Source organism: Elephantulus edwardii, unplaced genomic scaffold, assembly GCF_000299155.1.
Source record: "Elephantulus edwardii isolate Elephantulus edwardi_28Jun2011 unplaced genomic scaffold, EleEdw1.0 scaffold00026, whole genome shotgun sequence".
In the NCBI taxonomy this organism is placed as follows: domain Eukaryota; kingdom Metazoa; phylum Chordata; class Mammalia; order Macroscelidea; family Macroscelididae; genus Elephantulus; species Elephantulus edwardii.
Window position 1 is genome coordinate 22,764,589 of NW_006399776.1, and position 16,295 is coordinate 22,780,883.

General features: G+C 43.0%; 1 protein-coding gene across 1 annotated transcript; it reads right to left on the reverse strand.

The window, feature by feature from the left end:
• Positions 1 to 10,720: 10,720 nt before the first annotated feature.
• On the reverse strand, positions 10,721 to 15,830 carry RBM23 (RNA binding motif protein 23). The gene is given in 14 exon segments (XM_006903653.1): positions 10,721 to 10,809; positions 10,908 to 11,013; positions 11,069 to 11,296; positions 12,758 to 12,823; positions 13,477 to 13,541; positions 13,544 to 13,591; positions 13,594 to 13,612; positions 13,702 to 13,848; positions 13,943 to 14,060; positions 14,213 to 14,266; positions 14,881 to 14,989; positions 14,992 to 15,063; positions 15,194 to 15,241; positions 15,707 to 15,830. Coding segments are annotated over 14 exon segments (1,293 nt in total).
• Positions 15,831 to 16,295: the final 465 nt, after the last annotated feature.

The window sequence follows — 16,295 nt, forward strand, 5'->3', positions numbered from 1 at the left end:
TTTTGATTGGGTGAAAGAATTTTTTTTTAATGGAAAGAATACATGTTTTCTATTAGAAAACCTGTTTGGATGTGGCATTTAGTGCAAAGAGCCTTTCCATCTTCTCCTGGCTTGTAAAAACAGTGTTAGAAATCTCAGTGTAAATTATGTGTAACCTTCATCTTCTCTGTGTGGCAGGGATCTTTTTTCCACCTTGCAGTTCTTCCACTCCAGCCCGGGTCATGAGGTCTGTGATGTTTTTCTGTAGATCATCAATGCAACTGACTACTCACATAAATAATTTTTTCCAGTGACCTGATTGGACATAGTCTGAAATTTAGCTTACATTTGTTCTAACATTGTTTGAGATGGAGTTGGCCCCAGCTATGTTCCTAGTTTGGTAGCACTGTCTTGGATTTGGGTAGGAATGTTCTTGGCAATCTGTACCCTGGCCCCCTATTAAGGCACTCATATGGTTTGCTCACCTCCTAAACCACAGCACTGCTCTGTTGATACAAAATCAGCTTATCATCTACAAAGTCCAACATGCTTCCCATCTGACTCCTTTGTAATTCATTATTGGGTTTTGATTTGGGAAGAGGGACTGAGAATAGTGGAAGTGAAGCTTGTTGTTGTTATGTGCTGTCAAGTCAACCCTAGGTACATTAGCTTTGAAACCTGCCCTATCCTGAGCCAAACTCACCATCTCAGACAGACCTACACCCATTTCTCCTGTCACTAGTCAATCCATCTCATGTTGGGTCTTCCTCTCCTGCACTGTCCTTCCACCCCCTTCCAAGCATGATGTCCTTCTCCAAGGACTGGTCCTTTCTGACCATGAGCCCAAAGCATGTGAGACAAGAGTTTCAAAATCCTTACCTTGTTTTGACCCTTTCTAGGACAAACCTGTTTATTCTCCTGGCAGTACAACACTCTTCTTCAGCACAATTCAAAGGCACTGATCCTTCTTCTATCATCCTTAGTCATTGTCCAGCTCTCTGAAGCATAGCAAGAATGGCAAAGACTATGGCCTGGATCAGGTGCACCTTAATCTCCAGACTGACATTGTTGCTATTCCTCCTCTAGAGAGGTCCCTGACAGTAGACTTTCCTAATGCAATTCATCTTTTGATTTCCTGACTGCTAGTGCCAAGAGTGTTAATTGTGGAACTGAGTAAGCTGAAGTTATTAACAATCTCAATCTCTTCTCCATCTATCATGGTACTGCCAATTGGCCAGTGGTGAGAATCTTTGTTTTCTTGATGTTGAACTTCAATCCATATTGAACACTGCAGTCCTTCATGTTCTGCAGCAAATACCTCATGTCCTCTTCAGTTTCAACAAGGAGGTTGTGCCAATTGAGTTATGCAGGTTGTTGTTGAGTCTTCCACCAATCTTGATGCCATATTCCTCCTCATAAAGTCTAGCCTCTCAAATGCTCTGTTCTGTATATAGATTGAAAAGTTATGGAGATAAGATGCGTCTTTGACACATACCTTTCCTGATCTTAACCATGCAGGGTTTCCCTGCTTTGTTCTGAGGTCTGCTTCCTGGCCAAGTATAGGTTTCACAAGAGCACAATTAAGTGTTCTGGAGTTCTCATTCTTCTCAAGATTAGCCATAATTTGTTGTGATCCATAGTCAAATGTCTTTGCATAGTAAATGAAACACAGATTAAGACATTCCTTTGGTACTCTGCTTTTGACCAAGATTCATCTAACATTGGCTATGATGTCCCTAGTCTCTTCTAAACCCAGCTTCAACATCTTGGAAGTGAAACTTAAGTGATGATACTATTGCACAATTTTCCACTTTTATTCAGATTAGGCAGAGGACTTGTGCTGATTAACAACTCTTATTTAGAAAGGGAACTGCCAGGTTTGAAGTAGGCACTAAAGACCAACAATGTCAAGTGATACAAGAATGCTTGGGGAAGGCTAGGATAGACATTAAGCAAAGAGTTGTGACAAAAAATAAATGCTATAGAATTTCCTAGGAACAGAGAAAACAAAGGCTACTATGTCTGTGTGAACACACCTGGGGGGCTCACTTTGATTTTTCAAAACCATCTGGTAATCTGACTATAAGACAGATCCTCAGGCATAATATGAGACCAGACTAGTGGGGTTTGTGCTTTTGAAAGCTAGGCTGGTTTTATGTGACCTAGATCTTGTGAGACTGGGAATTTAGCTTTGAAACAACTAACGTTTTGTTTGCCATTGTTCATCCTCACTTCTCCTTCTCTAAACCTTGAACATTCTCTGACATAGGGATAGAAAATGAGGTCAGGTAGAAAGTGAAGTCTGTAGGTATTCACAGATGCAGGAATAGCGATTAGCATAACAAACAAGTTCTAAGCCTTTTACAAATATTTAATCTTCACAACATTCCTGTAAGTAATAATAAAATTTCTTTTTTACAGATGCAAAATTGGAGTTGGAGAAGTGAAGTAACTTAGCCCAAGCTACAAGAGGAAGAACTAAGTCATGCAACCTGACTCCAAAGCATGGCCATTCTGCTAAGAGATGGACAGTCTCATGGCTTGTTAGGGTCCAGGAGTTGGGAGGAGGTGGTCAATTCTCAGCACTACTCAAGATGCTTGAAGGCTGATTGATGAAAAGTTCCCATCCATTCTAGAATATTGGCAAGAGTCTGATTTCCAAGGTCATCATTTCTTCTCTGCCATCGGACAGTGACTGGCTCCTTTCCCGTCTTCCAGGCAGCTTATCCGTCTACCCATTATTCTCAAAAATAACTGCCTAATGGCTCTCCAGAAACAGTGGCCAATTTCTCAAGGGCTCTTGAGGGTAGATCATCTGGAACAGTTGGCTGAATTCATCCAACTTTTTAAAGGGATCTCTGATCAACCTTTCCTTGTTCCCACCACCCTCTGTGACCTAAAGTGGTTGGCCTGCTTTGCCTCACATTCATAGAACTCTCTCAACCAAGAGCATAGCTTGAAAGCAAACCAGATCTGGATGCACAAGTTGGGAGGGAAAATGGATTTAGGAAACCAGAAGATTCAGACACAGTTCCTCAGATCTGAATTTCTTTCCTGCATTCCACCCATGACTGGAGACTTCACCTGGTTGCTATGGAAATATCAGTCTCTGACAGATAACAAGCAGCACTTCAGACAGAAAGCATCATCTGCTGCCATGGAAACATAAAAAAAAGTAATGCAGCATCTTCTTTTGGAGGAGTGAGGAAGGAAGGAGGCTGCTGGGGAAAGGAGACTAGAAAGGAGAGGTCTTGGAAAGTCTGGATCTGGCTTTGTTTGTTATGTGCCATCGAGCCACCACTAATTCACAGCAATCCTATGAACAATAGCTCTGAACCCTGCCCTATCCGGAACCACTGTCTCCAGCAGATCTAACCTCAGCTATTGTGTCAATCCATCTCATCCAGGGTCCTCCCTTCTTGCACTGTCCCTCCCAAGCATGATGTCCTTCTCCAAGGATTGGTCCTTCTTGGCCACATGCCTTAAGTATGTGAGACAGAGATTCAAAATACTTGCTTTCTAAGGAGCAACTTTGTTTAACCCTCCCCAGGACAAATCTCTTTGTTCTCCACGTTTGCAGTCCATAGAATGTTCAACACTCTTTTCCAGCACCACAACTCAAAGGTATCTATCCTCCTTCTGTCATCCTTAGTCACCATCCAACACTCTGATAAATAATAAGTAATTGTGAAGACCATGGTTTGGCTCAGGCACACCTTAAGTCTGACACTGTTGCTCTTCAGCACTCTGGAGGTCCCTGACAGCAGACTTTTCCAAAGCAATTTGTCTTTTGATTTCCTGACGGCTAGTGTCAAGACTGTTGACTGTGGAACCAAGCAAGCTGAAACTGTTAACAATCTCAATCTCTTCTCCATCTATCATAATGCTGCCAAATGGCCCAATTGATGTTGAGCTTCAAACTTTATTGAAGACTGTAATCCATGACATTCTGCAGCAAATGCTTCAGGCCCTCCTCATTTTTGGCAAGGTTGTGTCATCTGCGTAATGCAGGTTGTTAATGAGTCTTCCTCCAAGTCTGATGCCACACTCCTCCTCATAAAGCCCTGCATACTGAATGATCTGTTCCACATATAAACTGAAAAGGCATGGAGACAAGACATATCCCTGACTATTCTTTCCTGATTTTGAACCATGCAGCACTTCCTTGCTCTGTTCTGAAGACTGATTCCTGGTTCAAGTGTAGGTTTTGTGTGAGCACAATCAGGTGTCTGGAATTTCCATTCTTCTCAAAGTTAGCCATAGTTGTTTTGATCCACACAGTCAAATGTCTTTGCACAATCAATTAAACACAGTTATACATTCTTCCGGTATTCTCTTCCCTCAGCCAAGATCCACCTGACATTGCCTATGATGTCCCTAGTGGGCTCTTCAAAACTCGGCTTGTATTTTTGGTAGTTCTCTGTTGATGTACTGTTCCAATTGTTTTTGGATAATCTTCAGCAGGATTTTGCTGCATGTAATACTGTTCAGTAATTTCCACACATTTTTTAAAAAAAATTTTCAGGGAAGCTCTGGTGGCCTAGTGGCAAGGATCTGCAACTACAATCCCAGAGGCGCACGGTTCAAATCCACCAGATGCTCTGCCGGGGAAGGAGGGACAATCTTCTCCTGTACCAGTCAGATCTGATTTGATGGTACACTCACGCAAAACTAATAAAATAAAATTAAAAAAAATATTTTGGGGGTTACTTATTTTTGGTATGGGAATAAATATGGACCTCTTCTAGCCAGTTGGCTAGGGAGCTGTCCTTCAGATTCCCTGGCACAGCCTAGTAAGCATGTCCAGGGCAGCATCTGTCTATTGAATATGTCAATTAGTATTCCATCAATTCCTGGGGCTTTGTTTTTGGCCAATTCCTTCTGAGCAGCTTGAACTTCTCTTTCATCACCATTGCCTCCTGATCATATGTTGGGAATTAATTCAACAGACATTTAATACAAATAAGCAAGCCAATGCAATACTAAAAAAACCCCAATACATGCTTTATGACTGGTCTCACCAAGCTAACCATCGAGTAATAGTTTGCAAAGAATTATAAATAAGACCAATAATAAGACCAACAACCCTGAAAAGAGGGATTAACACTAACTGGGAAAGTTCAAGACATTAAATTTTAGGATTTTGGCTGACATAAGGAAGAAAGAACAGAATAAACCAAGACATGAAAACTGTGCATGGATAGCAAGTGACAGTTCTACACTGATTTGCAAACACTGGCTTCCACAGTGGTCCTTAGTTAAAAGATCTGATGCCAGATTGTCTAGATTAGAATATCAAACTTGCTTTATGAATGTGGGCAAGTTATTCAACCTTTCTGGTATCAGTTTCCTCTTACACAAAATGAAATAAAAGAAGCAACCTGAAGGATTTTATGAAGATTAAATTATTTTTAATGTCTTAAAGTGAATATAACCACCTTATAGGATTTCCCCCATGAACCTGGAGAGAGGATGAAAGACACCCAAAGCGTGGAGGACTCTCCTTCATAGGGTCACTATGAGCTGCCTGCCACTCAATGGCATTTAACAATAACATCAACATAGAGAGAGAGAGCAGCTGGCCCAGTGGGCAGAAAGCAATGCTACCAAGCCAAAGTTGGGTGATTTTTAATCCATGGCCCTCAGGCCTGTCTTTCATTGTTTTTGTTCAGACATTCCTCTAGGTCGTATAGCCCTGGTGTACAAGTTGCTGTACAGCAGTCACTTGTGGTTGCTGTGAGGCTGAACATTGTGACACTGATGTGTCAAATGAGTTAATGGTTGGTTACCCAATGAGGACAGAGAGTGTGGTGGAGCTCCCTGATTAAAACAAGCTTGGAAGGAGGAGTGGCACCCACTTCCATAGTAGCTTGCCTAAGGAAACCCTATGAACCTGGAGAGAGGATGAAAGGCACCCAAGCGTTGAGGACTCTCCTTCACAGGGCCGCTATGAGTCGCCTGCGACTCGATGGCACATAACAACATAGGATTTCCAGGCTATATTCTTCATGGCACTGCTGATGGGTCTGAATTACTTAATTACTTTTATTTGGATTAGAAGAATGTCTATTTGCGTTTCATTGATGATGCAAATGCATATGACTGCATGGATCACACATAACAAACTACAGGCAACATTGAGAAGAATGGGAATCCCAGAATACTTAATTGTGCTCATATAAAACTTACACCTAAATCAAGAAGCTGTTCTCTAAACACAAGCATGGTTTAAAATGAAGAAAGGTGTGTGTCAAGGCTGTATTTTTTTTTCTTCATATCTATTAAATCTTATACTGAACAAATCATTTGAGAAGCTGGACTCTATGAAGAAGAATGTGGTATCAAGATCTGAGGAAGACTCTAATCACTAACCTGTGTTATGCAGATGACACAACCTTACTTGTTCAAAGTGAGGAAGTATTTGCTGCAGAAGATGAAAAGATGAAAGACTATAACCTTCAATAAGGATTACATTTCAAGGGGAGCTCTGGTGGCCTAGTGGTAAGGAGCTGCAACTACAATCCCAGAGGCACACGGTTCAAAGCCACCAGATGCTCTGCCGGGGAAGGAGGGACAATCTCCTCCTGTACCAGTCAGATCTGATTTGACGGTACACTCACACAAAAATAATAAAATAAAATAAAAATAAAAGGATTATGTTTCAACATCAAGCAAACAAAAATTCTCACCACTGGACTGATAGGCAACATCATAGCAGATGGAGAAAAGACTGAAGTGGGTTTTGGTTTTTTTTTTAACTTGTCGTGTGCCTTTGAATTGGATCCGAGATGGCCCCTTCTCCAGCGGAGAATCTGGTGGATTTGAACTGCATGCCTTCGGGATTGCAGAGCAGCTTCTTGCCACCAGAGGTTCATAAACTTAAGTTTTTAATGATTTTATCTTACTTTAATCCACAATCCACACCCTTGGTGCCAGTGGTTAGATGTATCACATTAAAGAAGTCTGCAGTTAGGGACCTCTCCAAATCACTGGAAAGCAATAGTATCGGCCTGAAGACTAAGGTGCTTCTGATTCGAGCCATGATCTTTTCAATCACTTGCTATGCATCTGAAAGCTAGACAAGGAATAAGGATGGCCGGAGGAGAATTGATGCCTTCGAGCTGTGGTGTGGGAGAACAATACTGAATAACCAATGGACTGCTAAAAGATCAAACAGATAAGTCTTAGAGAAAGCTTAGCCAGAATACTCCTTGAAGGCAAAGATAACAAAGCTTAATCTCACGTACTATGGGAATACTATTAAATGTTATTCCTTGAAAAGGGACATCATGCTTGGAAAGGTGGTGGTGGGTCAGCGGAAGAGGGGAAGACCCTCAGTGAGATGGACTGATACTGCAACTGCTGCAGTGGGCTCAAGCATGTCAGAAATTATGATGATGGTACAGGATAGGCCAGGGTTCAGCTCTGTTGTTCGTAGGGTCACTGAGTCATACTTGGCTTGATGGCATCTAACAACAGCAATTTGGATTAGTAGGCAAATCATTGCACTAGCAGTGCTCCTGAAAATATGAACACACAATAAATTATGAATATGTTAACAACTATCATTATGTCATCTCTTCACTGTTTAGAGCCAGGATAGCCTCTGTTCACTGCCCAAGTCCTATGATTCCATGATTCTAACCAAACCTGTTCTTTAACATGGAAAAGACAGTATTTCCGTGATATTTTCCCTTCAAGTTTTTAATTTCCCTTCATCCCAAGTAGCAAGACTAGGTTTCACAGGTCAAGCCTGTGTCCCCTGGGGTTCATCTCTGGGAGTTGCTGGTGCCGAGAAAGGAAGTTGGCAAAGTTTCAAAGCCACTAACACAATAGTTTAAACAGGGAGGAAATGTCACTGTCCTAAAGACAAAAATGTGATCTCTGAGCCAAATGTGAGCCCCAAACTTCTGTTTAGAAGTGAGTGCTGGGAGCTCTGATGGCCTAGTGGCAAGAAGATGCACTGCAATCCCAGAGTTATACAGTTTGAATCCATCAGATGCTTTGCTGAAGGAGGAGGGACAATCGCTTCCTGTACCAGTCAGATCCGATTTGACGGTACACACACAAAAAAAGAATTAAAACAAAACAAAACCAGAAGTGAGTGCTGGCGGAGAAATCTTAACTACCAATCAGAATTTGGCCATAGGCTCACCTCTACCTGAAGACTAAGGGCCATATTCTTATCTGTACCCCAAACCAAACACAACCTAGTTGCTTTTCTTAGTTAGGCACAAGAGGTGGAGGGAGGCTTCCAGAGGCCGCTTGCTGCCCCCTTCTCTCCATTCCAACCACCCCCTACAGTTAGATGAGTAACAAGAAGGCACTGAGTCACACACCATGGCACCAGCTGTCATTCACTAGGTGCCATTACCTTATAAGGGTTAAGACCAAAGTGCTGTTGTCTCTGATGTTTCTTCATTTTCACCACTGTCTTCTTCCAGCTATAAGATGTATAAGCAATTATGAACGGGGGATAAGGAAGAACTAAGGTAGAAACGCAACTGCAGGTATGCAATAGACAGGGATGGGAATGAAGCTGAGATGGGTTCATCTGAGGGCAAGGAGGCCAGGCTTATGGGTATTTCCAGGAGTTTAGAGGAATCCACACCAGCCATGAGCCCTGGCCCACAGCCTCAGGATGACTAACAAGGATGGTCCTCGTTGCAACCTTACAGGATGCATTAGCAGCCAAATCAATAACTGCAGGGGGACTGGTCCATAGCCAGACACTCCTACCTAAAAATAGGGCATCTTCCTTTCCATCCCCCAGGTCCAAAGAGTAAGTTAAGATAGGAAGGGACTAAAAGTGGGTGGAGATGGTAGTGAAGGTAACAGCAGCAGGTGACTGCAGTGACTCAGAAGAGGCAGAGCCAGTCTTAGGTCTCGGTGGTGCTATACGTGCAAGCAGGCCTCAAGTAAATTATTTTGGTGTTAAAAGCCACCAGAGGCAAGTATCACCACAAGGCCATCACACCACTTAGAAGTTTAAGAGCTGACAAAGAAATATAAAACTTAGCAGCAATTATCTGTATTTTTAGCATGATAATAAATTCTTAACATTCTGTTGCCATAGAGATCAGTAAAGAACAGAGGAGCCTCATCGGAAAGCCCTATCCCAAACCTTTAGTCTTTTCCTTTTGGTTGTTCCCAACACTTGTACCAGCTCTTCCCAGGTTACAGCCTCCAAATCTGGTTGAGGAAAGTGAACTTTCTCAACTACAAAGAATTGTTCCTGACCACTCAGCTCCCTGAATCCACTGTCCCAGACTTGTGCTGCCCCACAGAGTCACATGGCCATCAAGAGCTGAGAGGACTGACCAAGGAGTAGACATCAAGTCGGAAGGAACCTTTGGATATCAAGTTGGGAATTATAACACAAAGAGTTTCAAATACAGGTAAGATAGCAATACGGAAATAATGGTGAACTAAGAAGGCTTCTCTGGTGCCCAAGCTCCTGAAACAACCCTACAGAAATGTACAAAATGTGTTTCTGACACACTGCCATCTGGTGGAAAGACACAAGAGACGGAAGCCTGGAAGCCTGTGTGCTGGGCATGGAGGTGGGTCAGAGGCCCAGGTATGCACCTTGTGGCCGTTCTTATGCCTAACCAAAATAGATGACAACAAAAACCTAATATTCAATGGCATTACAAATGTTTTCTATTTCTAGAATCATTCTGTCATTTTGGTTCATGAGAAGCTAAGAATCAGATAGACATATCAACTACCTTCAGACTACATACATATAGGCAGGAGCTGCCATGATGGAAAGGAGGGAGCTGCCTTTTGTACAAAGTTTATACATACACACACACACATGTATATGTTTATATCCACACTGTGTAAAACCCAGTAAGAAGGGCTCACATATGCAGGCAGGGGCCAGGGATGGCTTTAACAGCCAGGGTTGAGGCCACAGTGGAGGCACACAGGAAGAGGTGGAGAGTGGCAGCCTCCCCTCCATTCTTCCATCCTGGGCCAAAGGGAGGACCTGGAAGGAAGAATGAGTAGCCAAAGGAAGAGGGGAGAAAATGGAAAAGTACACCACCATCACTGAACCCCAGAGGGCCTCTAAGACAGTCAAAATGTCCCACAGAATAAACCATTCACACAACTCCCAGTAAGACACTGTGCCAATAGTAGTACTAGTCTCAAGCTGCACCAAGCCAAGGACAAAGGCAGGCTTCACAATGCAAAAGTCCAAGGTGTCTTGTAGTAGCAAGCCACCACCTTCAAGGTTCACTCCACCAAAATCTAAAATCCTCTCCAACCAGAGTTATAAATTTTCCTTGCCAGATAATAGGGTAAAACAGAGATTAATTTCTTCCATTAACACCCTGTGATCTTCCTAATGGGGACAAACTAAGGACTCACTAAAAGGTGGTTGGGAAGCGCAATGAAGGTCCATCCTCCTTAAAGCAATACACAAGGAGACACATATTCAATGGAGGTGTCAATTCTGCCTTCTTAGACTGGAGTCTCTGCTCAGCAGAGTTCATTCCAGTAAAGGTACAGGCAGGAGTTCTTGGTATCCAGGGATAACCCCAGTCTCCCCAGTGTCAAGGTCTCCGTTCTCAGGATGGCTGTTGAAGGGTAGTGTAGAGAGGTATGTGCTGGGATCCAGAGGCCCAGGGAGGCAACGTACAGGGCCACTGATTTACCTGTGACAAGGAGAAGAGAGGTAAACAGAAAGTCATAAGAGAATAAGGAAATACTGGAATGAGCTAGATCCTGAGACTCACATGGTCTGGGGGGTAAAGAGGCTGGTGAGTTGGAAGCATTGTGAGGTGACTGCGTGTGAGGTGAGGTTCAGGGCCGGACTCAGAGCTGAAGCAAAGAAAGAGAAGCAGAGACGGTGAGTGAGCAGAGCTCTCCTTGTTTCCTGCCTCAGGCCCTTCTCTTCCTTTTCCAGGTCTTAAGTCTACCAGGCAGAGCTGCTGGCTTCAGGGCCCCTAAGGGAACATTCAGTAGCAAGGCAGCAGCCTGGGTAGCCGCAGCAGCAGCAGCTAGTCAGGAGCTGGATTCCAAAGCCTGAAAGGAGAAGACAAAGTGGGGTTAAGATCCAATCTTAAATCTCAGATTAAACCTCTTGCTCTTCACCTTGCAGAGCAGCTCTACCTTCTGCCAGTTTGGCCATGAGCTGCAAACATCCACCTGTGGATCCCAGTTCCACCTCCTGGTTTCCATCAGGAAAAGTGATGTCTGTGCCACCATCCGGTCACTCAGTCACACAGCCAACCTGCACAGGTCAACCAGCAAGCTCAAAGCCATTTAACTGTTCCAAAGCCTGGTGGGTACACTCAGAGTCAGAGAACTACAAGGACCCAGGTATATTACTCACCTCCCAGCCACACATCTGTTCCCAGAGCCCTATTAACAGTCCCTCTACTATCCCAGAAAAAGTGCTTGCTTGCTATGGTACAAACATCAATTTCTCAAGGAATGTAACCTAAGATCTCACTCTCAAAATTGTTCTCTGAAAAGGACCCTTTCTGATGGGCTCAATGGGAATCATTTTCCAGTCATCCAGCTCCACAAAGAATGTTACGATATGAAAAGTCTGTCATTTGGATAAAGCTCAGGCTGACATGTTATTTCATACAATGAAAACAAAGACACAGGGAAACCAAGGCTTCTAGGCTTTTTACTTGGCTCCTGTGAATTTTAATTTTCAGTTCTCAGTAAGGACTAGAACTCCGGAACCCTAGAGTCCTGCTGTGGGAAGGCACATTTCCTGGTGTGAAAAGCACGCCTGTGCCTTCCCCGCGTCTTCCACCACCCACCCTAATTCTGCTGACTCAGTGATTTGCTTGCTGACCAGAGGGTTTCTAGTCCCTTTCAGGACAAAAGCATCAGCAGCACATCAGGTATAGGGGATTCCCAGACTGCTGTTTGTGCAAGGGTGAAGACTGTTGACCTAAAAGGCTTCCAAACAAAGGCAAAAAGGCCCCACAGAAACCTTTCTGCATCTGAGTCATACAGGGCACTAGAAAAAGCACAATCCACCACAGAGACCCCTCAGTGTCATAGCTGGAGGTGTTTAATCTCGCATTACCTGCCCTAGGATCAAGCATGTGGTACTCGCAGCTCCTGGGCAGGCAGCATAGTGCTCTACCTCTACTGGATACTTCGAGGAGAGCAATTCGCATGACATGGCACAATCTACTTAAACTCTGCCCTCTGGGCAGTTGTGGGAGATATCTGATACCTGGATTGAGTCCAGAAAACAACCAGTCCTCATCACCCTAGTGTCACATGGAGCCCAAAGAACCAGTTGTAGTAATTGGACACCATTCTGCTGAAGTGTCACTGTAAGGGCATCATGCTATTCTTCCAACAGTACTAAAAAAGATTTCAACAAAAAACTACTTCTAAGGAGGTAACAATAGAAGGAAATGCAACTTTTTATTCCTGGACTTCTCATGAAACTAATAAACCAGTTCTATAAAGCATGTCTTTCAAAGCTCGGCCTTAACCTCCCTTATGCCCCAACTTCTTTTAGCTGTCAGATGGAATCATTACTATTACCCAAATAGCAAGGTGGCTGAATTCCTGGACACACCAGACCTGGGCCAATGACATAGTGTAGGAGCAAAGGCAAGATCTGGAATAATGTACTCATCTCAAGGGGAAGAAGACTAGTCTGAACTTCAAGCATCAGTGTTTATGGGTCATTCAGACAGTTCCTAAAGGAGGAGGATGAAGCTAAGTTCCAAAATCAGACAAGTAGATAAGCCTAAACTAAAATAAAAAATTAAGACACTAGAGACTTAACTGAAATGAAACTGTAATCTTTAGATTGGCCGGAATCTGACTCCATCATTAGGACAATATTATCAATCTGCAGAATAGGAAGAAATGATTAATCATCTCTCTGGCTAGCCCATACACTAGATCTTTCCCATCTAGGCTAATCTAAATTATCTCTTTAAAAATTATAACCAGTTAACAAATTACTTCTTTACGAACTTTCTTTTGTGAAATTATTTCAATCAAAGTCACACAATGTGTCAGAACTGTTGACTGGACAACCAATTTGCTCTATAAACATTCATTCAAATCACAGTAAAAAGGTTTGGGTTTTTTTTTTTTAATTTTTATTATTTTTGTATGTGTACTGTCAAATCGGATCTGACTGGTACAGAAGGAGATTGTTCCTCCTTCTCCAGCAGAGCAGCTGGTGGATTTGAATCATGTACCTCTGGGATTGCAGTAAAAAGTTTTAAAAAATAAAAACAACAGAGGTGAAGATTAACTTTTTACAAAATACATTTTGTGACTAATCTTTCTTAATCTGGATCCCATTATTTGATGTTATTATATATCTCACTCCTTTGTCTAGGGAGCAGCATGAATCTTGGGACAGAATCTAGCTTTCATACACAGCAATGCCTCTTATTTAGACATCCTGTGGAATAATCATGGCCAGAGAGAACAGCTACCCACCCCACTTTTCTCTACTTGCCTTCTAAGATTCCTCCGTCTTCTACTTACTTTGCCAAAGGGCTCAAAGATGCTTCGGAGCATATCCTCAGTGATATTAAAATGCAAGGAACCACATAGAGGCGCGCTGGCCCACCAGTGCCCTTCTGCAAATTGTTGGCCATGCTGCCAGTTGGTTCTTTTTGGCCTCGAGGAAGAAGAAATGATCAGTCATGGCCTACATTTTCTACCTCCCTTCAATCCCATCTTTGCTGGATCAATCCTCAAGCTGCTCACCTGTGAGGCCTGCACTCCTAGAAGCCGCTGCCCAGTCAGCTCAATGGCCAAAGGCACAGACTGGATTTCACAGACTTCCACACAGGCAATGCCCTTGCCCTTGGAAGGATGTGGTTTCCTATATGAAAGGATACAGACATCATGAACCTACCCAGGGGAAAGGGAATCCTGAGATGGGCTTAAAGGGGATGGAAGACAGGTAAAGCACAAGAGAAGAGCACTAAGGACAGGAGGGGGTTACTCTGCTGACAGAAGAGAAAAAGTCCTCCAAGTCTCAAGGTCGAACGCAGGCTGCCAACTGCATACAAAATACCGTGCGGGCCTCACAGTCCCTGGGACTGAGGTTATCAACTGGCTCCCTACAGGGTGAGGAGAATTTGAGACTAGTTGCCTCAGTACTAAGAGGTCCTCCTTTTCTAGCTAATCCTCTAGCAGTATGTTTGTCCTATGGTTTTACTTCAATCTTTCTTTGTATATCATAACTCTTTAAAAATGTGCTATATCAACTCACCTGACTGGACTTTTCTCTCTGAAATGAGGACTCTTACTATGTCCATATCTATGCCTGAGAAAGAGAAGAAGAAGAAAAAATCCTAAAAATTATGTCACCTAACCTGATTCATGAGCTTCCTGATTAAAACAAGCCTGGAAGCAGGAGCGGCATCCACTTCCGAAATGACCTGCCTCTGGAAACTCTATGAATGCTCAGGTCTTTTGTTCATAGGGTTGCTGAGTTGTCTACGACTCGACGGTACCTAACAACAACCTTATTCACACCGATCCCATGCTGGGTCTTTCATCATGAGAAAACCAGGTTTCAGCATCTCATCTCCTGACATGAGTTCTACAAACGACAGATTGGAACTCAGCCCTAACCTGGCCCCATCTCCTCATGATCTCCAAAATGGTTGAGTCCATTGTTAACAGTCAGTGTGTCAATTCATCTTGCTGAGGTTCCTTCTCTATTTTCGTGACTCTCTACCTTTCTTAGTATGATGTCTTTTTTTCCCAGGACTGGCCCGGCTTGACAACATACCCAAAGTATGTTTGAAAACCTTATGGAGCAGTTTGCTCTGACAGAAAAGATTATCATGCTATTAGAGCAGACTTGATGGCCGCGTGTGTAGTGCATCTGGTGTTTTACCCAGACAGCAATATAAAGGTGATCTAATTAGCAACAGGTGATATCCAGTAGCATGTGGGGGACTCCTGTAGTGGACGGAGTCCTCAAGCCACCAGTCTCATCTTTGTGACTCACTACTACGTTGACGATCCCAGCTATGGCTGTGGTGATGCCACTGCCGGTCACAATTTCAGTTCTGACTGGTTCTCCATCTATGCCGATCTCAGTCTCCACTATGACTACAGACAGAAATGACCATAACCTTTATTAAAGGGCAAACAAACCTGGCCTGCGCTTTAATACAGTTTCCATCTAATATCTTTCCATTTCCAGTCATTCCTCAAAACTAAAAGCCCAAGAACTATGGGCCTGTGCTTTCTATCCCTGCTTCTACTATGGCTCCATTTTCTCTTCTTCCTGTGAAGGATATTATAAATTCTTACTTCTGAAAAGATTGCATGATTCAAAATAAAAGAATAACAGTAAAACTAGAGTGAAACAGAAAGTCATAAAAATACAAAATCCAGAAAATAATCTGGCTGGAGTTCACAGCAATTGCACGCTGACCTACACAGCTCTGAACATGGTCAGGCATTTGAAGCAGCCATTTTTACCACTATAGCCAAGTGAAGGCTGCTCTTCTCAAATTAAATTATTTTATTTAAATAAAATAAACCAATACTAAGGTAGATCCACAAATCTACCTTGGAAAGCAAAGGCTAGAAGATCATGAAACCAGGTAACCATTATTTCTATAACTCAGGAGAGCCATTACTAAGTCTACAGTCTTCAGAGCAACCACCTCCCTGTTCTGGCGCTCTAATGACCACAGATGTTTCCCCTTCTGCAGTTTGCCAACCCACTTCTTCACTCCACATTCACTTGCTTGTCTCTGCACTGGTGCTGCTCACACTAGTGCCACTGCTTTTGTTGTCAGTGTTGCTGGTGGTAGTTTCAGTAGTGCAAGGGAGGTCCTGTTTTTCAACCTCTTTTCTTTGCTGCTCATCCTGAGGGGTTCACAAAGCAATTGTTACCAAGGCTTAAGGTGGTAGGCACACAGATTCCATTGAGCAAAGAAAACAAAGGTGGACAGGAAAGAAAAGGCGATGAAATCAAAGCTCTCAATCACTTAGGCAGGTTTTGAGGATCTAACAGGAGGAATAAGAGGAAGCAAGGACAATGGCCAGAAGGAAGAAAACCGAAGGACCAAGTTTGACGTCTAACTACAGCCACTCAACATCTATCTACTCCAATGACATTTATTTCCCAGGAAAGTGAGAAATCAGAGCTAGGTCTGACACTGCCTTTACAGGGTGTCACTCACTCCCATGGTACGTATCTGGCCTTTAGGGCCCTTTCTAAAGCATAATCCTGTTATTGTGGAGCTCCTAACACATAGTAGTTTTTAAAAGTTCACACTGTTTTTTAATATCTGTACATAATACACAAGCAGAAACAATCATAAAAATGT